The 20,766-nt window shown below is 38.9% G+C and overlaps 5 protein-coding genes across 5 annotated transcripts in view; 3 read left to right on the top strand and 2 right to left on the bottom strand.

Annotated features, from left to right (window-relative positions):
- Positions 1-170: 170 nt before the first annotated feature.
- On the bottom strand, positions 171-1,021 carry LOC145899691 (NF-kappa-B inhibitor-interacting Ras-like protein 2). The gene is made up of 3 exons (XM_082988585.1): positions 948-1,021; positions 731-768; positions 171-652 (listed from the first exon to the last, which is right to left on the bottom strand). Exons 2-3 carry the CDS (start codon positions 745-747, stop codon positions 175-177), a joined length of 495 nt encoding a protein of 164 aa, XP_082844711.1. The 5' UTR covers positions 748-768; positions 948-1,021; the 3' UTR covers positions 171-174.
- Positions 1,022-1,894: 873 nt separating this feature from the next.
- On the top strand, positions 1,895-7,901 carry LOC145897345 (tuberin-like). The gene is made up of 4 exons (XM_082985595.1): positions 1,895-2,509; positions 2,709-2,897; positions 3,115-6,650; positions 7,119-7,901. The coding sequence occupies exons 1-4, from the start codon at positions 2,024-2,026 to the stop codon at positions 7,354-7,356; spliced, it is 4,449 nt and encodes a 1,482-aa protein (XP_082841721.1). The 5' UTR covers positions 1,895-2,023; the 3' UTR covers positions 7,357-7,901.
- A 2,244-nt stretch (positions 7,902-10,145) lies between these two features.
- On the top strand, positions 10,146-10,964 carry LOC145897864 (uncharacterized). The gene is made up of 2 exons (XM_082986318.1): positions 10,146-10,320; positions 10,807-10,964. Exons 1-2 carry the CDS (start codon positions 10,146-10,148, stop codon positions 10,962-10,964), a joined length of 333 nt encoding a protein of 110 aa, XP_082842444.1.
- A 1,079-nt stretch (positions 10,965-12,043) lies between these two features.
- The window catches only part of LOC145898855 (mitochondrial inner membrane protein OXA1L-like), a 45,969-nt gene continuing 37,246 nt past the window's right edge, over positions 12,044-20,766 (bottom strand). Inside the window, exons 2-8 of the mRNA XM_082987492.1 lie at positions 14,734-14,847; positions 14,328-14,609; positions 13,707-13,893; positions 13,464-13,640; positions 13,002-13,166; positions 12,592-12,734; positions 12,044-12,321 (exon numbers count right to left, since the gene is read on the bottom strand). Of these exons, the coding sequence (XP_082843618.1) occupies positions 12,144-12,321; positions 12,592-12,734; positions 13,002-13,166; positions 13,464-13,640; positions 13,707-13,893; positions 14,328-14,609; positions 14,734-14,783 (1,182 nt within the window). The 5' untranslated portion in view covers positions 14,784-14,847 and the 3' untranslated portion in view covers positions 12,044-12,143. The remainder of the gene's footprint in view (positions 12,322-12,591; positions 12,735-13,001; positions 13,167-13,463; positions 13,641-13,706; positions 13,894-14,327; positions 14,610-14,733; positions 14,848-20,766) is intronic.
- Positions 15,161-20,681, top strand: LOC145899586 (lipase maturation factor 2-like). Its single transcript, XM_082988436.1, has 16 exons — positions 15,161-15,299; positions 15,467-15,643; positions 15,816-15,910; positions 16,014-16,123; positions 16,188-16,300; positions 16,545-16,723; positions 17,219-17,354; positions 17,413-17,538; positions 17,610-17,715; positions 18,018-18,102; positions 18,207-18,392; positions 18,684-18,738; positions 19,286-19,399; positions 19,464-19,678; positions 20,137-20,248; positions 20,533-20,681. Exons 1-16 carry the CDS (start codon positions 15,200-15,202, stop codon positions 20,607-20,609), a joined length of 1,986 nt encoding a protein of 661 aa, XP_082844562.1. The 5' UTR covers positions 15,161-15,199; the 3' UTR covers positions 20,610-20,681.

Raw genomic sequence — 20,766 nt, 5'->3', positions numbered from 1 at the left:
ATCATAAATAGATTTTAAATACACATTGTATACATCCAAGTAAATAACTGTTCACTTTACCAACACTTTAACTTGCAAGTGTGACATGTGCAAGATGAACTTCAAATAAACTATGCAAGACATGCAAAACATCAGACTTATAGGTATAAAATATCTATAAAATGTAAACTGCAATCAGTCCATGCTTTGTTGTTTGATTCGGCGGCTACCAAGTAATGTAGATTTGACAGGGGGCTGTGTCATTTTACTGCACAAATGAATAAAAGGTTCTGCCAAAAGTTTCCTCTTTGATGTGCAAGTCTCAAAGAGTTTAACCTTCTCTTTCGCAGCCCAGCTTTGTGCCATGTTAGTGTCAACAACTTTTTCATTTTCCAAATCGCACTTGTTCCCAATGACCACAATGGAAATATCTTTCTTTTCTCTGCACTTCTCGATTTCTTTTTTTATGGTTTCAATGCATTTGAATGAGTCTTTGTCTGTGACATTGTACACAAGAACAAAACCATCTCCAAAATAAAAGTTATGACGAGGAAATGAGGTAGGATTCATCCAATCACACCCATTTGTGTCTTGAATCTTTACAGTTTCCTTTACTCCACGATCAGTGTCAATTTGCGCCAAATATGTGTCTTCGATGGTCTTGTATGGGACACTGCATGCATGCTCGCCATAAATTAGATGTTCTAATATAGATGTTTTGCCAGTGTTACTGGCGCCACAAACCACTAACCTAGTTATTTTTCCCATACCGTATGTGACCGAAAAAGTCTGCAAAATGTAAAGAAAATTAATGGACGAAATACATATCCGAAACACGTTGTACAACTACCAACGCAAATACGAAAGTGTTTCCAAAAATTTGTCCTTAGATAGTAACAAATTGTGTAATTTTTTATCATGGACGCAAATTTTTGTAACAAAACAACTGCCTGCTCAGTATTATACACCTTATTTGTAATTGTAATGATGATGTTCCGTTCCGTTTACTTGTTGATGTTTCTGTTGTGCTATTTGGTTGGAACACATGCAGTGCCAGAGAGAAAAAAACCTTGGGAAATAAAAATATCCCGGTGTGATAAAAAAAAACACAATCGTCTTGGATATACAAGTTTTTGTCAGAAAAAGGTTAACACAATTCAGTCCGCACTTCCTTCGGCGGGGTTTCTTATGTAATGTGACAACAGTAAGATTTCGATATTATGACGCAATAGAGTATACACACGTGACTTTATTTGTTAACACGCTCCATTGGTTCCAATGCAGCTAACTGCTAACGTGAAAATGTTAACGTTGTTGCAACGCTAAGTGCAATTAACGTTTGGCCTGGCCAATGTTTTATTTATAAAAAACTTTACATTATGCATTAGATGAAGTTCGTCCTGTTGTAATGCTTTGCAAAATCGGGTATGGCTGCTAATGTTTGAGCATTTAGCTTTCATGGTATAACTATAATATTTTGTTGCTGTTGCTCGAACATTTTCTCAAGCTATCCCAAAGATGCTTACAATATCAATAAGGCATATAATAACTTGCTTGTATAGGCATTAATAGAAAATTTTGTATGGTTTAAGTATTAGGCATAAACCTTTGCTCTGTACTTTGAAAAACTGCGAACGATGTGCGCGTCATTTTGTGTGTGTTTATTGTTTTTGATGTTTTAGTGACACTAAAGATAGTCCTCAATGATCATGTGCAAATGCATTCATGGATGATAAAGAAGCAATTTTTGAGGTTGAATCTATTGTCAAAGAAATCGGTTTTGCTGTGCAGCGTGCCCAAGTGTCAGAAACTCAGCCATGGTGTTTTTCAGTGGACATTCTCGAAAATGCACAGTTTCAACTTGAATTAACGAGTCAAGGTATCAGAGTTTTGTCGTGCAACAAGTCTTCTGATATCTACACAAAAGCTGTTGGGACTGTTTTTGAAACTGTTTATGCTTTTCTGGATTGTGTGAGCCCTGCGTATAGGGCTGCTTTCTCTGGCAGCCTTTGCAATAAACTAAAACAGTTGGAAGCCCAACAAAATGGCTGAACAAAAAGACACTGGTCTGAGCCTTAAAAATAGGCTTAAGAACTTTTTAAGCCTACACAAAAATCAGGCAAGCACCTCCAATGTGGAGGAAGTTGAAAATACTGAACAAACTATAACAAATGAATTTTGGTTGGATGTTTCTAAGAACAAACCCGCAGAAAGCCGAATTGAAAAACTTGTAGCCTTTGAACACTTCTTTGAAACAAAGCAACTTGATTATGGGGTGGTGGAGAAGCTTTGGGTCAGAACAAATGACCTGCTAAGTCCTGCTGTTCCACTGGAAATCAGAAGCAGATATTTCCAGTTTTTGCAGCATTTAATTTCATGTCAATATCGCAACATTGGCCTGCTCAAGTCGACGCTATTTAATACACTGAATTCATCCAAATACTCGTATGCCGATGATGTGGTGAATGTACTATGTATTATTGATGCACTCTCACAACATGGAAAACAATTGGAGTTTCTGGAAGAAAAGGTATATACATAAATGAGTTTTACAACCCCTTTATGTTTGGTATGTTTATCCACTGTCTTTTAAAATAAAGTAAACATTAAAAAGGCCAGAAGTTTTGCAGATTTTTCTTGGATTATTAGTTGATTGGTTGAAGCATTATTGGCTGAAACAGTGTGTACAACTGTATGCAGCTTACTGACCTATATTTACTGTTTCCTAGATTTCGTCATATCTTGTTATGTGGATGGATGTGGTTGGCAAAAACAGGATGTTTCTTTCTCTTTTGCTGAATGTGGTGAAGTTTAACTCCTCACATTTGGATGAAGCAACAATTGAGAGCATTGTGCAACACTTGTGTGTACACTGCACCACCAGCTTATCTGTATCTGAAATGGAGTCACTGTTGAAGGTAAGAAGATGTTTTGTCCCGGTTTTGTATGTTCTGTATAGTTTCTGCTTTGTTCAGCATTTTTTCCTGTTTGTATTTATAAAATAGCATATACTTGCCTTCAGAAGTTATAGCATGTGAGTTATAGATTGTTTAACTTGTAACTCTTAGCCCAAAAAACAGTAACATGACACTCAAGTGTATTGATTTGTCACACATTTATGAAAATTTTTAACAGGTGCTGGATGCCATCATATGCTACAACTCCTTACCTCAGACAAGAGTATATGATGTGGTGGTTACTCTGTGCCAGGCACTTAACCAAAAAAGCTTGTGCGACCAAAGCTGGAAAATCATGCGCAATTTGCTCGGAACTCATTTAGGACACACATGCGTGCAAACCATGTGTCAGATTTTGCAGAACGAGCACACCATTGAAGACACAATGGTGCTAAGGAGTTCTGTGTTTTTCCTAGGCATGGGACTCTGGGGTTCAAGGTGTGTGTCATCACTTATGCACAAACCCCAATCTATATTACCTTGTTTTCTTCACTCACTGAAGATGCAAAACCCAGTGGTTGGTTTCGAAGTGTCCCTTACTTGCCAAAGACTCGTCAAAAAGTTCGGGCATGAGCTTCATCCACTGGCATGGGAGCAGCTTTTCAGCATTGTAGAAACAATTTTGGACACTGCAGAACTGCACCCCAAAAGTGAGCAGTTCAGTGCTTTGAAAAAAAATGCTCACGAACTTTTGTCTTTGATAGAGCAGCTCCAGCAGATTCAAGCATTTGATGGCTCCCTGGATGATCTATTTAAAGTGGTAGAAAAGTATTTTCGAAACAGGCCTACTGAATCAGTGTTGCATCTTCTTGCCTACAAAGCACAGCACATTAACCCAGCGAAGGAAAATTGGATGGCCAGTCTGTCAATCTTAATAGAGAAATTTTTTGGCACTACAGTTGAAACTGAAATTCGTATTAAGGTTCTGGAAATAATTGCTGATATCACCACAAGAAACTGCGAAATGTATGAAAAAGATATATTTGACAGTATTTGTGTTCCCACATTTCAAGGATTGTATACTGAAATGAATGCTACAGTGCAGCTTCGAGGCATTCAATTGATCAATGACCTTCTTCTGACAAGCAAAACAAGCCATTGTACAACACTGATGCATTGCTTTAAACCCTTCATGCAGTCATCAATCATTCCAGCCAACATGCTAAATAAAGAGGCGTGTATGGTCAAAGAGAAGCCAATTGCATCTGCTGTAAAAGGCCTAATCCAGTTTTTCTGCAAGAAATTTTACACCAACCAAGTGAGGCAATGTGTGGAAGTGTATGAGATGCTAATCAGTTTTTTGGACAATTATTACAACAGCCAATTGCCATTGATCAACCCTTCATTTCTGTGGGAGGTGAGACTGGAAGTTTTGGATCTTATTTTCAAACTTCGTTCGAATGCAAGCTACCAAGTGAGAGTGCTGTCATCTGACCACTTTAACTCCAACATTTCTTGCAGCAAAGGTGAGGAATGGTTGGACAGCGAATCAGGTTCCCGTTTTTCTAAGGTGTATCTTCCCTTTCGTCTTGCTACGAAGTGCCTCATTCAGTGTTTTGAAAAAGAAAGTTACTGGCCAGTTTTAAGCGGTGCTCTGACATCTTTGTGTGACTTGGCGGAGAACAAATGTATAATGCTCAGTGGAGATCACTCAGATATCCGTACTCTTGTTGAGGTAGTAAGCAACCTTGTATCCAGCACTATAAGAGCTGGAACTTTATCGGGCACTGAAAAGCCCTTCAAACGTGAAGAACTCCAGTCTTTAGCGTTACAGGCTTTAACTGTGATGTCCTCATATCACGACCACATGGACATCTCACGCCAGAGGCAGATTATTCGTTGCTTAGAGTCGGGGTTTACTACGAAGTGCGCAAAGCAGTGCATCAGCTCCATCACCCTTTGTATGGTTGAGATGAACTCAGACGCATTACTCAGAGTACTTCCTTCCATCCTGTTGCACCTTTCACAGATGTCTGCCACAGTGCATTTGGCAACCAGCGTTCTTGAACTTCTCTCAACCTTATCCCAACTCCCCAACCTTTATGCCAACTTCGTGGAAGATCAGTACATGAGTGTTTTCGCTATTGCCCTTGAGCATGCAACCCCGGTCAAATTTTCCCTCTATGTCGTGTCAATGGCGCACCACGTGATCGGAATGTGGTTTGTAAAGTGTCGCCTGAGCTTTCGCCCCGACTTCGTGCGGTTTATTACACGGAAACTGCAGAATGTGAACCGCAACAGCATGGAGAATTCATTCCAACATGGACTCATTGAATCCTGCATTGACGTCATGGCCCGATATACGTTCTCGAATAGCATGCCAGTTGCTTCCTGCTCCAAAGCGAAACGAAAACTCCAGGGTGGCCAGAGCGCCACTTGGTTGCTGGGCAACCGTATTATCACAATCACGACCGAAGATAATAGTTCCGAGTCTAAACTATGCGGAGTTGTTGACAATGAAGTACCCACTGGCCGCGGCACTTTTGAACGCAGACTTTCGGTGGAGGCGCCGGCGAAGCTCCAGTCAACGCATACAAATACTAATAAGTCAGGGCGGACGCGCCACAAGTCGGGGGGTGCGGTTCTGCGCAGCAAAAGTCTGTTGATCGACGACGAAGACCTCTCGTCCGATACAGTCGAAGAGGAAACGCAGGGCATTTGTCTGACAGGAAAAAACCTATCACGCGCTGAGATCTGCGTTCGCCGCCCGTCGGGCAACACATCATTCGTAATGAGCAGCGAGCAATTCACCCTAACCCAGTTGCCCAAATGCAGCGTTGACAGAAGCGAGAGGGCATCGATGACCAAGACTAAGTCGATTGACGAAGGTTTTGCCATGGAGAACGGTTTCACCGCGGACCCACCAACGACGAATGGCGAGACAGAGGAACGCGGTGAAATGGTAAGACACCGAAGCCACACCATTTCCTCTACTCAAGACTACACTCAGCGCGCTGCTTCGCGGGCACTTTCGCGATCAAAACAAAGGGCGAAAGCACGAACAACCGAGCTGTTCTCTGGACCTAAACCATCAGAGGGCGCTCGCAAGCCTTTAACATCCGCTGCCGAGTCTACGCTAACGCCAGGATTCGTGTTTCTGCAACTATTTCAAACCGCAATCTCGGTAGAACCGTTGCACACTCCGATACTATTGCCCAAAACTGCTACAATAGAACGAGCAGTGCAAGTGTTGGATTTGATCCCGCCCTACGATACGTGGGCCACGGGTGTGGTATACGTACGGCCTGGGCAGAAAATGGAAGCGAAATCAATCCTGTTTAACGAGCACGGCTCTTTGCGTTACCAGAATTTCCTTAGCTCACTGGGCCGCTTGGTGTCGCTCAAGGACACTGACAGGTCGCGTACCTTCCTAAGCGGTCTGGACCAATCCGAAGGCGAGGACGGGCTGTTTACGTACGTTTGGCAGGAAAACATCATGCAAATGGTTTTCCACGTGACCACGCTCATGCCCAATCACGGCGAAGATATCAGCTGCAAACAGCGTCACATCGGCAACGACTACGTGACTATAGTTTACGATGACAACGCATCGCACCACTACCAGCCTGGCTGTGTAGTGAAAGGCCAGTTTCTGTCAGCTGAGATTATAATCAATCCTCTCGATCTTGGTTTTAACTCTGTAAGAGTGGAATATCACAAACCTGAGATGAAAGACATTCTTCAAATTACGGAGCGACGTGTTGTGTCCGACAGGTAAGGTTTTGTGCCGTAGTTTTCTGTGTGGAGAAAATGCTGGAGTAAGGTGTGACGTGCACAATTAAAAATTTAGGATTGGAAATCGGTGCTGGCTTTGCTGGCCCTACTAGGCAAATCGTGACAAGTGGCCTGAAAATTTGCAACCCTATAATGCGCTTGCCAGGAATATTTGCCAAAAATCATATCGACAAATTCGTCAATCTGTGTTTCAAAATTGAGCTTGTGAAGGACCTAATTTTCGATACGAATACGTTGTTGACCTTTTGACCTCTTTAATCCTGAACCTGTGTCATAAGTTATTTATAGGTGACCGGCCCCAGGCCTTGTTTGGCCTTGGTTAATCGGGCACTGTAGGTAACCGGTTGTGACCATCCAAGCATCAGCCAATTGAATCTATTGGTTCCATGCTTGCCTCATTTGTTGAACGTCATGGTCGCACAGCACAAGTTATTTTTCATTTTTTAGGCGTTTAGGATTGCTGGTGAAGCAGATGGCGTTGCACGCAAACATGGCCGCTGAGGCTTTTCTGAAGCGAAACAAGCCAGAGGAATCTGTGTCGAAGCCATTCGCCAGACTGAAGCAGATTAAAAGACTTCGTGCACGCGCTTTGCAAGAGAATGCAAGCAAAGATGAGAATTCTCCACAGTCGCCGTCAAAACGAGACTCGTTGTATCCCCTCGCCGAGTTTTCAGGTTACGTGTAAACAATACGTAACCACTGAAATGTTTTCCATTAAACGTGTGTGGATCGGTTACTGCAAAATTAGAGAAAAAATGTCGCGTTGATGTTTTCGTTCATTCTCGTGGGACTTTTTCTTGCTGCATAATTTGTTGTAATTGTGGCGTTTCCAGCCTGTTTTCTTTGATAAAAACACGGGTGTTAGTCGATTTGGTTTTCTTGACTTGCTTTGACTATCGTCGGCAAAATGCCATGATTGCAAAGATCTTAAAAATAAGTTTTTGAGGTCAAACATTTTGTAAGTCGTGTTTGTGCGTTTGACTAATACAAACAAAAACAACTAAGTACACCGCCATGAAAATGTTTGTTTCACAGCTTATGCTAAAGTGTCAACCTAAAAGACTTGTAAAGTCGATTACCTTTAGTCCTTTTTTTAGCACGCGTACTATTGGTGCTATTATCCTCTATGCCCATGTACTCGGCCATCGTTGTACTGCATCCACACGGCCTAATTATGGTTGTTGTTCATCGGCAATTTTGTCCAAAGTTTTTGAATGCTCATTGTTTCCTTTTCCCGTTCCTTTCACGCTATCGTGCCATCGGGGGTAATAAATATTTTTTATATAGTTTTACCTGTATACAAGCAAAGTCGTTGAATGGCAGTATTATAGTGACTGAAAATGAGAAGCTAATTTAGCTTAGAATGGCAATTTTCTTGAACCACGAGCCATAAAAGACCAGCACCACCAAATGTTAGCACTTGTCGATGACAACACGGTGTCGCATTCCAAAAATATAGTTACCTGCTGATTGATGGCAAACCTAGCCCAACAAAACACTTGGAAATGGAGCTTTTCCGCGGTAGCTTACCAGGCAAACGGTTCCCACGAAAGGCAACAATATCAAAGTCGCCAATGGAAACCAAAGTCCCCGGGTCTCCTGTGCGATTGTATTTTAACGCGTGGACGCCCTTGAGACGAAGAAAATGCACCAACCGCCAAGTATCGATAAAAATTCGCCCACCTGCGCTTCCTCTGAGGGTCCTTGAAGAGGTGCTTCCTGGGACAACACTTCCATTCACCTTTTGTCCTTTTCCACCTCACCTAGCGAGCAAGCGCCATCTTAGGCGACGATAAAAGACAAACCGTGCCGTTATCGTCATGGAGAGGCCATTCTTTGGCGTTTTCATATCATATCTTTCTTTTCCACGTAATAGCAACAGTTTAATCTTGTTGTCAAGGCCACAGCGGTATAAATTTGGCGGAAATTTGTCGACAAACCTGAAGAGCTGCACTGCTGATCATACTGCTCAAACGAAAACATGGCTGAAGCCAAGACGAAGAAAAAAACTGGAACTCCTAACAAGGATGTAGCAAAGGGTGCGCAGAAACGATGGCAACCGCCAAAGTTTCCGAGTTTAAATACACGTAAATATATATATTTTATATACGTACAACTGTGCAGTTGTAGTTTTTCTGAAGTCATAAAAGATGTATTTTCAGAAATGATTACCCAGAGACTGGCTGGTGTTTTTCGGCGCACACCAAAGCCAAGCAACAAAAATGACATCAATTCTGTAGCTGGGACGTTTACGCGACGACAAGCTCTACAGTTGGGGCTGGTTCTCGGTTTTACCGGTATTGGGTTGCTATTATTAATCATGGCACTTGTGCTACCGGAATGGTTTATCTTGGACACCCGTACGAACCACGGACGTGTTGGCTTCTTCTTTCGTTGCGTAACGTCCAAACTGACATCGAAAGTAAGCTGCTATTACGAGATAACAAAAGGTAACTAAAAAGTCCAAAATATTTCAAAATTTACTACGTTCTGTGAGTGTTTATGTTAAACCCTGTTACGTATATGTACACAGTAGGTATAACGTAAATTAGCTGAACACAAACCTTTTACTCACTCTCCAGTTTAAACTCGAACTGCTGATTTATGCAATCTTTGTGACGAAACAAGAAAGACAATAACAACTGACTTGTGGCAAAAATGGTCGTTGCAGACCAGCAGTACTCCTTAACCTTTATTTAAAATAATCAAACTTACAACCGTAAAAAATTCGCACCGCAGCCTAAAATACATCAACTTGGTGCCAGCACAAGCCTTGGGAGTTGTAATTTTCGGTTATGGGCGTTCGCTGGTGGGACAATTACGACTAAATTTGAGTTACAAAGTGTTTCCTAATGTCGCACAAAATACAACATTAATTGCAATATTTCGCGCAATTTTCACAGGTACGAATCCTGGATCACTATGTAGGTTTGTAAAGTTTTCAGCCGTTTCATTAAAATTGCTGTTCAATTAGTAAAATCAAAAAAATTCTATTGAATAATTCACTTTGAAAAGGTAATTGTTTTTAGAATGATCCTCGAAAAATGCCACTCCAGCAAGAGTTGCTGGTATAGAATACACCATTTTATTATATTTTGCCAGATGCCGCTGCACCGTTAGCAATAACATGCGTGACCATCTCATCATCTGCAATATCCCTATTTTACGGAGTGGGGCGGATTTTGACGTTCCGCTGTCAGCAGGCCAGGGTCAGCGCCATGCAATTCAGCAAGATGTTGAACACTTTGAAAATACTCGGCGTCATCGCTAGTAAGTAAACGTAAATTAGTAGAAAAATTGAAATCCGTATTTACAAATGCATGTAACTAATTTTCCGAAAAGGACTTGTGGGCATATATTATATGTGGCTGAAAATATGTTTTGATTATCACGTTATAGGCAGTTTTTAAAACTGAACGGCAGGTTTTCTAATCACATTCACTTTCATTCAAAGGTTTATCGTGCGTGATAGCAATGCTCATTTTCTCCTACCTGTACAACAGCTACTTAAAGTCAATGGGAGCCAGTTTTGTGCTTTCATGGATGGCTACAGGTTTGTATGTAATGTCTGGTGTACTGGTTACCATTTTTGCCAGTAAGAGCGCGCAAGCATCCAAGTCTGCAGTTGGGCCAATACAAGAATCGAAAGGTAAGTGTTATTATATTGGAAATGTCGTGATGGTTTTCAAGGACAATAATTACAATTTTTGTCCACCTTTGACCATTAATGTATGAAATCTCAAATTAATTGTAAACCAGCTTTAGATGCCAACGTCAGTAACTTTTCACAATCCCATAACATTTTAGCGGCAAACATATCAATGGCATCAGCAATTAGGTTTATTAAATGTATCAACTGTTTGCAGGGACGTCAATTGTCCCACGTTCTCTCACACTTGGGACCAGTGGTTGGATTCAAATTTTTTGTCAGCCGGTTCTATCAGAAAAGTCATATTTTTCAGCGGGTTCTAAGATGCAAAAATCCATTGACAGTAACCAGTAATGCTAACCGGTTCGCTGATCTCATAAAATGTCGTGAGACTGTTCTATTGAACCGGTGCGAACCGGCTGAATCCCACCACTGGATATGACCCATATTTATGTGACAAACAAAAACATTTTTGGGTAATTTTAGGGGTTCCTGATAGATGTGTTTCAGCCGAAGAAGGTCTTTCAAGGCCAAGCAGAAGATCGCAGTCCATTCGTGCTGTGGATCGGCCTTCTATGTACAGGGGAAATCCACCGCTTCACGGAAAAGCGCGCACTTCTACAGTAACACCCCCGCCATTATAGTAGTGCAAGAACGACATTTCATTTTATATTGTGATGTATATAGCTGTAGCATAGTTTCCACAGATTTGTCTTTGTTGTTGAAACACTGCAAATATGTTGAGGTCGCATTGCCTGGCAACTTCTTGTACTCTAGTATTGCGACTGACTTTGTATTTCAAACTATTTAAAGACGTATTATAAACAATTGAACATATTTTTTGTAAAAATTACTGTAGTAGTTATTCATGTACCCACTGTCAGTGTTGTGTGGTTTTGAAGGCTGTTTGTTTTAAACTTGCATCTGAATTACTTCCACTGCTGTGCTGAATTGTAGATGAGAACATAAATGTGAAACAAACAAGTTCAAAAGTGGTGGTGAGTTCGGGCATCGATCATATAGTCTTGGCGGCATACGACAAGAATATTATGCGATTACTTGGTAGTATTGGCAGAGAGCTTCGAACTGTGGGCAAAACGCAAAAAATGCATCTAATTTTGCACTGACCGTTCGTGGGACGTAGTACAAAATATAACACTGCCGTATATCTGACTCCTGGTTACTATTTAAACAAAGACTGTAGACCTTTAAGATTTATCCTTCAATTTAATTCGTTAAAACTCAAACAAAAACCATCGACAACTTACAAACCACGCATCAAATCGGTTCTCAAACAGTAGCTCGTATAGCTAGGCGACAATCAACACAATTGTTTCTTGATCTACTCTTAGACTTCTGGTCTTCTCGTCTCTTAGTTCAGTCTTGGCTTGGCTTGGCTTGGCTCTGGTTTAGTTTGTCTCTCTCTTTTTTATTGTCCTCTTAGTGTATGTTGACTCCTTCCAGCACTCTCTCTCTGGTTACTTGATAAATATGCATGGAATATATAGCCAGGGCGAGTGCAGTTAAAATTGAGTTCAGGAAAAAGGGAAACATGACGTTGGTGTTGACGTATAACGTTGATAAAGGTTATGACAAGATTGTTGTCACACGTCTTGATGAAGTAGACAGGGCGCAGAATGAATGATGAAATGATTTGATAGATGCAATTTCAATACCTAAGCTTGGAAACCTGAACCAAACCAAAATATAAAACATCTTCACGAAAAGCGAAATAAATTGTATTACTGCCTTGGTGTGACGTAACGACAAAGGCAACAACCTCGTTACAGAAAAGCATATATCAAACAGCCAGTAAAATTCTGCTACGTGTCCTTATTGTCTTTGGAAAATTGATTCAACTGGTTCATATGTTCTTTTACTTTTCTTGCTGCGCGCTGTGCGGCCATTTGTCGTTCTTTCTGTTTGCGGATCTGTTCAAAGGGGTTCATTTGCTTGATCACGCTATCCGGGTGCTTTACTAATGGAGGAATTTTGAAAAACCTGGGAAGATTAGAATGGTTTTGAATAAAGTTCACAAGCGACAGGAGAACACATCCCATTAATAAATATTTTTAATGAAACGTTTGCAATGTTAATAAAACTTAGTTCAATTCGACTGCACACATCATAACGCGAAAGTGCCATTAGCATTACCACATGGACAGATTAAAACCTCTTTGACAAGCTCGAGGAAGATAGGATTATTCACTAACCGGGTGAGATTGAATCTACCCGTAAATCACCATTTTACAGAAATATTGCATAGCTTACTCTTGAACGTTGGGATTTAGAAAAAGGGTCATTTGAAAAAGACTAAAAGCATTGCTCGTCATCCAAAATATAAACATGGAAGAAGGCTGGTATATGAAAAACGGCAGCATGATAAATGGACTCCACATCAGAAACTTCTTGAACTAAAATTAGGTATTCATTTATTTGATTAAATCATTTTAGTATTCGGTTAATTGTTAAGTTATTCCAATTTGCAAAATACAATAAATTTTATCAATGGAGTGTACAAGTTTACATCAGAAAATCAGAAACTTCTTGAACAAAAATTACACATTAAAGAGTATTTGTGTTGACTGTTAAGTTGTTTATATCTGCAAAATATACTAAAAAATAAAACTGCAATATTTTGTTAAGTCTCTTTGATAGGGGTTTTGAATTCAATAACGTACAGCGGGTATACTTGCTGCAGGTCCAGCCTCACTGGTGGCTCCACCAAACCTTATAAGTAGGTGCAAACTGAGGCAAGAGAGAAATGGCAGAGCAAAGTATGGGTCTGGTATGGTAAGATTCTCAAACCACCAAAGTCCAGCAGTTGTCAAACTTGGCAAATTAGCCTAAAAACAGTTAAATTGTTGAGGAAATAATAGGAATCCATGACACATATTTGATATAGAAATAGGGCATATCAGACTGTCACTTTTATACTATTCAGTAATAAACTTTCATGGGACTTTTGCAATAACAATACATACAGTCTATTGAAAAGCATATGACAAAATTTATCTTTTTGAACAACTATTAGGGTATCCATTTTAGGGCAAAATCGGCTGCTTCAATTACAAATATGTCACCACATATCATACACAGATATCATTACCAGAAATTTACTGACAACCTTGGCTTTGACTTACTGCTGACATTCCTCTAAGTGCTGCAAAAAAGGACATGAAAGTGATCAGTGTAGGAAGTTGAAACAACAAAGGTTTTAAAGGATTGATGTCATTATGTTTTAAGAAATCCAAGTATTGTGCTTGCTTGCGTGACTTTTCAAACCCCATACTTTTGTGCATCTCTTCTTGAATTTTCAACTAAAAGAATGTTTGTTCATTTGTGAAGTTGCTTCCACACAAAAAAAAATTAACAAGTGTACTTGCTTGCTGTGGAAGAAGATTGTTGGATCTGGCTATAAATGAGCGCATTTTGATATAGGCTGGCAAGGCTATGAGTCGACATGTTACTGTTGCAATTATTAAAGTTGGAATCCAATGAATACCCATCTGAGAGTGCAGAAACTCAAGTGCACTTTGCACTAAGTGGTGTGGCGCATCATAACCACCCAAACTGCAATTAACAATAAGTTACAAAATAAAGCATCATTCTGTGTCACTGCAATTACTAAAAAGTTTCTGTCAAATGACCGAAATGTCAGCAAAAAATTAAGACATTTTCAATTTGTTTTGGTCATTTACGGTATAATACTTTCGTTTGCATAAATATAAGCAACTTGAATAATCTACCAGTCAATTTCGTTTGGGACATTGTGTCTGAAATGGCTTTTATTTTTTGTGACATTTCTAAAAAAATTATTTCAATGACAGATAAATGACACAAAAACATACCCAGACTGGAAAACCTTATGGAAGGTTGCCTAGCTAAAACATTTTCTTTATTTACAACAAGGGAATTTGAAAGAATAAAATATCCTTAAAAAAGATATTTCTTAAGGTAAAGTTAAAATACTTGAAATGATAAGTATACACTTGCACAAAACCTACCCATAATCAGCAAATACTTCTGGTGCACTGTCTAGTGATGATTGTGCAATATCATTAAACTCTATTAAGGGTTCTGAAACCACAGGGGTTATTGTTGTAGCATTATCTTGAACTAGGTCATTTGTGATATCTGCAGCTTCGTGCTGAAGACATGCAACTAAAGACGTTGAAAGGAAACGGTGGCAACACGCTTCTTGTTGTGGATTTCTGCTTTTATGCGAATGTAACAATGCAACGCTTCTGTTTGCTTGTACACAATGCACTGTTGGAGGCTTCAGCAATCTGAAAAAACACTAAATTTTAGGAATTTTCTGTTAAGAAAAACCTAAAAATATAGTTGCCAGTACAAGGAAAGTTTTACAAATGATCTAACGATGTACTCTTATTTTTTATAAAAACCTCTTACCTGCTGAAAAACCTTCTTTGGACCTGCTGGTTATTCAATAGTCGTAACATTATTCTGCTTTACTCTGTCTTGATCACATTTTATAGAAGTAAACAACGTTAAAGTACTGAACTCCTACAAGGGTTTGTGGGAAAAAAAAGACATTACAAGAAAATATTCCAAAGATATCCATTGCTCGTATTTTTTCATTTTTCTTTGAAAGATCTTTATTTAACGCTTTACGCTACACATGGTACATGCAAACAAACCGACATGATTAAAGGTCATGCTCTACTAATTTTCGTGGGAATGTAACGCTCCATTGCTTCCGTGTTAGGAAGTGACGACAAGATGCCGATTGTTACAAGTTCAGTTGTTGGCGGCAATAGAGGATGTTCTTAATCATGTTTGAAGAGGTTTTCGTTATTGTTTGTGTTTTTATAGAGAGTGAAATTTAGGAGAATTTGAAACCTTGTAGTCTAATACCATGGCAACTGATAAAACTGCAAGAACAAGGGACTTGTTTTTGTTTTCAATATCCGCAATCTACATGTTTGCGTTTGGGTCCATTTATACGCAAGTCCAAGGTATGTGTGTTTACATGTTTATAGCAGTAGTGTTGTAAATCACAAACGATGTAGCCACAGAAGATGCAATCACCTTCTCTTCACCATAAACATTTATTTTTGTGTTGTAAAGTGCACACATCACAACAATGTTAACTTTTACAAAAACTAACCAATTTTGTTTGCAGGTTTATTTGGAAGAGGTGGTATAATGCCTGTATACAGTTTAATGAAGTCGATAGTTAAAGAACAGCACGGTGATGCTAACACAACTACAAGTGAAGAAATGTTCATGGAAACACCAACATTGCTTTGGTTTTTCCCCTTTGATCATGCCATTTCATTAGAGTTTATTGCCATTTTAGGTCAAGTTTTGATGCATTTTTCTCAGATTGTTCTAAGTTTGATAACTATTACTGCTTGCTTAAAATGATTTTTTTGTGAAAATTGATCTGAGAGTGTACAAATACAATTAAGAAATATTATGTTTAACTTATTTACATGTATCTTTTCTGACTCTCATGCCATCTTTTATAGGCACCATATTATCCTTTCTCTCACTTGTTATCCAAAGGCTTAGAATTGGTCCAACATATTTCCTTCTGTGGTTATTTTACATGTCCATATACAAGGTATGAAGATGACTGTTCAACCCCACTGTCATGGTGTAATGGGAATGTTTTAGATGTAAATTGTTGTCATATAAATATTTTATGTTTAAACTGTCACTTTTAGGTGGGAGAGACATTTATGTGGTTTCAATGGGATATTTTGTTGCTGGAAGTTGGTTTCATCAGCATTGTGGCTGCTCCTTTGCTCAACACTAGGTCCTTCCGAAACACAAAGTAGGTTTTCATTTGAAAGAAGAACAAAACATATGTACAATTTTTTACTCAACATTGTTTCTAGCTTGCACAGACAGATTCCATTTTGGCTTGTTCGTTGGCTGTTATTCCGCCTGATGTTTGCTTCAGGGATTGTGAAATTAACAAGTAAATGCCCAACATGGTGGGGCTTGACAGGTAAATACACAATGGTCAGATTTTCCAAAATATTTGCCAAGTTGCAAGTCTCCTAACGGTTTTATTATATGTAGCTTTTAGGTGGAATAAAACAAAAAAAATGCTTGAATTTTAATTTCATCAACTGATCTATGCATGATGATATGTTATATAATAGTGTTTTAGTTATGGTTGTTTCGCAAATGTAATTTCCATCTCTTTGTAAAAGATATATGAAATGTGACAAGAAAATATATATTTTCAGCTCTGAATTATCATTATGAGTCCCAGTGTATTCCAACACCATTGGCATGGTGGGCTCATCAGCTTCCTGACAAATTTCAGCAATTTTCTGTTTTGGGAACTTACTTTATAGAAATACTGCTTCCCTTTCTGTTTTTTGTTCCTCTGCGGTTCTGTCGTCTGTTAGCATGCTATAGTCAGGTAGGTTGGCATTGAGTTCCCTATTATCAAAAGTTTCATATTCCTGACAACTCATTAGATATTTTTATAAACCCTCTTTGGTATTTTCATTTTATTTTTTTGAGGGGCATGTTATTAGTTTAGATTTTCTTTTAAGTTGGGAATAACATCATATAATTTTAAATATTTTATGGTAAGGTATATTTTTGGTTGATTTGCTTGCAAGCATTTGTCAAAACTTTTGTTGTAAGTCTCGGTAGATATTTCCACTTATAACATTTATAAATCACAAGGTGGGTGTATTGCCAAGTAACACCTGGTTCCAGGCAGTTATAAAGAGGGATAAGGTAAATATCTGATATTTATTTCCGATGAAGTGTGACGTTGGATCTATTGTATTGATTGCCCCTCCCACATTAATTTCAGTCGAGCAGAAAATTTCATCTTGCGTTCCAGCCTTTAACAAAACCAAAGACACACCAGTTATTTTTTACAAAACAGATTGTTTCTTATCAGGTGTTTTTGATGCTTGCAATTTCTTTGACCGGAAATTACAACTTTTTCAACTTGCTGACAACTGCTCTTTGCCTCTCGCTAGTGGATGATGAGCACTTGGAGTTTTTGTCAAACTTTTTCTGTTGCAGTCTTAAAGGTTGTCAGCAAAGACATCTGGAAATATAGTTAGACCATGACCCTTTTTACACTTACAGAGTCTAACGTTAAGAGTGCCACAAGCAAAAAATTGTGCCTGACCATTGTATCGAATATTGCCGTGTTGGCATTCCTTGGCTATGCTTCATACCAACTGACCTCATATGGAAATAAATTCAATCTAAGTATATACATAAAACTTACATATTGTTTTATTTGGAAGTGCTGACATATGTAACTTTTACGTCTTTTGAAGCTTTTACTCAAGAGCATCTAGACATATTTCTCAATCAATCTATGCCAGCTATCATCTGGATTGGAGCTGTTTTGCTTGCTTGCAAAATCACATTTGTCACAGTCAGGTGAGACATATTTTCCCAGTACTGTGTTTATTGCTTGAAATATATATTTCTACAACTTGGTTTTCATAATTTTGACAACAGAAATTATTTACACGTTGGTTGAAAAAGGTGTATTATATATAGCATTTTCCATAAAAGGAAGTGTCCAATACATTGCAGAATTAGATTTTTTATTTTCAGTTTCAATTTTTAAAAAGTAGACAACGTTTTACTCATGGGGCAAATTGTTTTCTAATTTTTTATGCGTTGCATATTGACATTGATTAGCTTTTTTTTATTATTCTTTGGATTTTTTTTAATAGCACTTTCAAATCATCTGGCATTGCTAGTCTACTAAGAGTGGCCATCGTTGTAGTTCCGTCCGTTTACTTGTTCACCATCAGCTTGGTAAGATTTCACCAGTATTGTTGTCATCAATTGTGTCAACTAACCATGTGTACATGTATAAAATTTTAATTTTTTTTGATGTCAATTTACAAATTTCATGACAGATCCCGTTTTCATCATTGTTGCCTGGTTACCAACATCAGTTCTGGCCAATTGTTCACCAGTGGCATTCCACAACAGGTAAATTCGAACTTGTTCACTCATACGGATTATTCCGGCGCATGACCGGTGTCGGGGGACGCCCCGAGCTCGTTATTGAGGGAAGCAACACATTGGATGGTCCCTGGAAGGTAACATGTTTATTTTCGACATGCTTTTTCGCGGTGCTCCGCTGTCAAAGAGAAGCATGACTGTGTTGTATGTTTCGTCTGTTAAAAATTTGTTTTTAAATTAGTTTATTTGCGAGTTGACCTCACGTTGAACCTACTTTCAAAAGACGCATGTTTATAAAACAATGATCAACGCCCTATAAAAATATTACTATTTTGAAACCATCACCATACACAACAGAGCCCCGTTCCTATTCTAGATTAAATAGAATTTATATGTTAAATCAGCTGACGTCGTTTTGATATTTCTAGGAGTACGAATTCGTGTATAAGCCCGGGAAGTTGTCACACTCACCGAGATGGACAGGTTTGTAAAATGCAGCACGTACATTATGTCCACTATGGTCGCACGTATGACTCATTTTGTTGAACAAAACGTTACAGGCTGAAAAAAACGTGACGTTGAACAAACGTGGCAGGAAGTTCGCATGTTTTTGTTGCCCATATTTTGCCTTTCTATGTTGTGAAACTTCGCTGTATCGTTCGTCAATGAGAGTTTGTATTCCTTGGGGTCTCGTTAAACTCGGGAATTCAATTATTTGTGACGGCCTGTAAGAGGATTTTTTTAGAACACGTTTAATCACAATGACGTGTTAACCTGATAAAGGACTGGGGCATTTGTAAGTTGCTGTATGTGTAAATTAACGACAGCTGGCGGCCGTGGTATTATGCAACACAAATTCTTTTTTTTGACGTCACAACTACTGAAAATAACTACAGTAAAAACAGGAACGGCCATAATGACGTCGATTTGAATCACAAATTGCACGTAAATGGATCCCAACTACAACTGTTTTTTTATTATATTTATTACTTTTTTTGTATTATATTTTTATTAATATTCTTCATTCCAGTTCCTCACCAACCAAGGCTGGACTGGCAAATGTGGTTCGCCGCCCTTGGCAGCTACCAGTATAATCAATGGTACATTGGATTGGTGCACAGATTGCTCATTGGACAGCCCGAGGGTACGCCAGACATTAATTTTCGCACCTAATTAAAAAGGTTGTCAAAAACCTTTTTTGTCTGCAGTGCTTGACCTGTTAGATCGCGACCGGTTACCGTTCAAAAAAGCGCCCAAGTACATACGTTCCAAGCTCTACCACTATCACTTCACCAAGCTGAAGAAAGACGGAAGTGTACCGAAGTCGTGGTGGAAGCGAAAGTTTCAGAAGGAATATTCACCTCCACTCACGTTGGAAGATACTTCAATGCTGGAGTTCATTAAATACCACAAGTTGATGCCGGTTCGTATTGCTCGCGATTAAAACGATCTCGTCTGATTGCACGCGAAAGGCTATTTTTGTAAAGGGTTTTTGGTCTGGTTTGCGTGTGTATTTTGTCACCTAAAGCCTTTTTTATTATTTTCTTATGCCAGTGTATTGGTGATCAAAGCGTTACCTCTTTAACTTTTTAAAAATGTTGAAGAACCTTGAAAACGTGTTTCGCTTAATTAAGCTTCACAAGTGATTGTTTAATACTTTTTAAGTTGACTTTGAAGTTTCTACTTGTGTCACGTAAAAGAAGTATTGCTGAAATAAGTTGATAACGCGAAGAAAACGTTTTCATTGTTGCTCGTTGACTTTGCTAGATCAACAAAAATCACTCCCAAAAGGCTTTGGAATTATTTCATCTTAATATTTATTTAACTTGCTTATCATGATTGATATAAACACAAGTTGGACTTCATCTCTTGTGTCAACAGGTTAAGCCGCGGAAAACTTCCGACAGTTTTGTCGAAAACTCCTTGGACGGACTTCGACCAATAGTGAAACAACTTCACCCTCCTTATTTGCTGTGGGGACTCCTTTTCTCAGGTAGGCATACGTACAGTCGACACATAACAGTATGGCACACCGACTGTTACCTCCACGTTCCGTACGTCCCTGTTTTCTTGTCGTAAACGTAGAAATACTCATTTAATGGAATTTCTCTTGATAATAGAATGTTTTTTTTGACAAATAAATGACAAAAAGGAGTTTTTGATAAAATTTTAATGTAGCTTGTATCAAAATATAGGTTCACTGCTGCTTTACCTGTGAACGTGTAATATTATATTTAGCTGTTTGATCGCATATTAGCAAAACCCTATGTTGTTTAGCACTTGGATTGTCAGCTCTATGTTCGTTGTTGTTCACTGGTCGGGGCGGGGCGAACGAAAAGGAAAAAATGGAGTAATCCTGTTTGCCACTCCCAGATCACTGCCTCTCTACAAATCTTCATGCACACACACGTATTGCTGCTTTGTCCAGTTCAAAAATACAGTCTGAAATTCCTGGTGCCTTACTTACAATACATATGGGTCTCGACTTGTGTGTGCGGAGATTTAAAGGTA

The sequence above is a fragment of the Ascidia mentula genome, chromosome 4, assembly GCF_947561715.1.
Source record: "Ascidia mentula chromosome 4, kaAscMent1.1, whole genome shotgun sequence".
NCBI classification, from domain to species: domain Eukaryota; kingdom Metazoa; phylum Chordata; class Ascidiacea; order Phlebobranchia; family Ascidiidae; genus Ascidia; species Ascidia mentula.
Note: the sequence above shows the minus strand (reverse complement) of the source record. Positions and strands in the feature narration are given on the sequence as shown.

Excerpts from the sequence above, each read along its gene's own strand:
- LOC145897345 (XM_082985595.1), top strand. The coding sequence starts at position 2,024 with ATGGCTGAACAAAAAGACACTGGTCTGAGCCTTAAAAATAGGCTTAAG. Across the intron at positions 2,510-2,708 it reads TGGAGTTTCTGGAAGAAAAG|ATTTCGTCATATCTTGTTAT; the intron begins GTATATACATAA and ends ACTGTTTCCTAG. Across the intron at positions 2,898-3,114 it reads AAATGGAGTCACTGTTGAAG|GTGCTGGATGCCATCATATG; the intron begins GTAAGAAGATGT and ends AATTTTTAACAG.
- LOC145897864 (XM_082986318.1), top strand. The coding sequence starts at position 10,146 with ATGCTCATTTTCTCCTACCTGTACAACAGCTACTTAAAGTCAATGGGA. Across the intron at positions 10,321-10,806 it reads GCCAATACAAGAATCGAAAG|GGGTTCCTGATAGATGTGTT; the intron begins GTAAGTGTTATT and ends GGGTAATTTTAG.
- LOC145899586 (XM_082988436.1), top strand. The coding sequence starts at position 15,200 with ATGGCAACTGATAAAACTGCAAGAACAAGGGACTTGTTTTTGTTTTCA. Across the intron at positions 16,124-16,187 it reads AGGTCCTTCCGAAACACAAA|CTTGCACAGACAGATTCCAT; the intron begins GTAGGTTTTCAT and ends CATTGTTTCTAG. Across the intron at positions 19,400-19,463 it reads GCTCATTGGACAGCCCGAGG|TGCTTGACCTGTTAGATCGC; the intron begins GTACGCCAGACA and ends TTTTGTCTGCAG.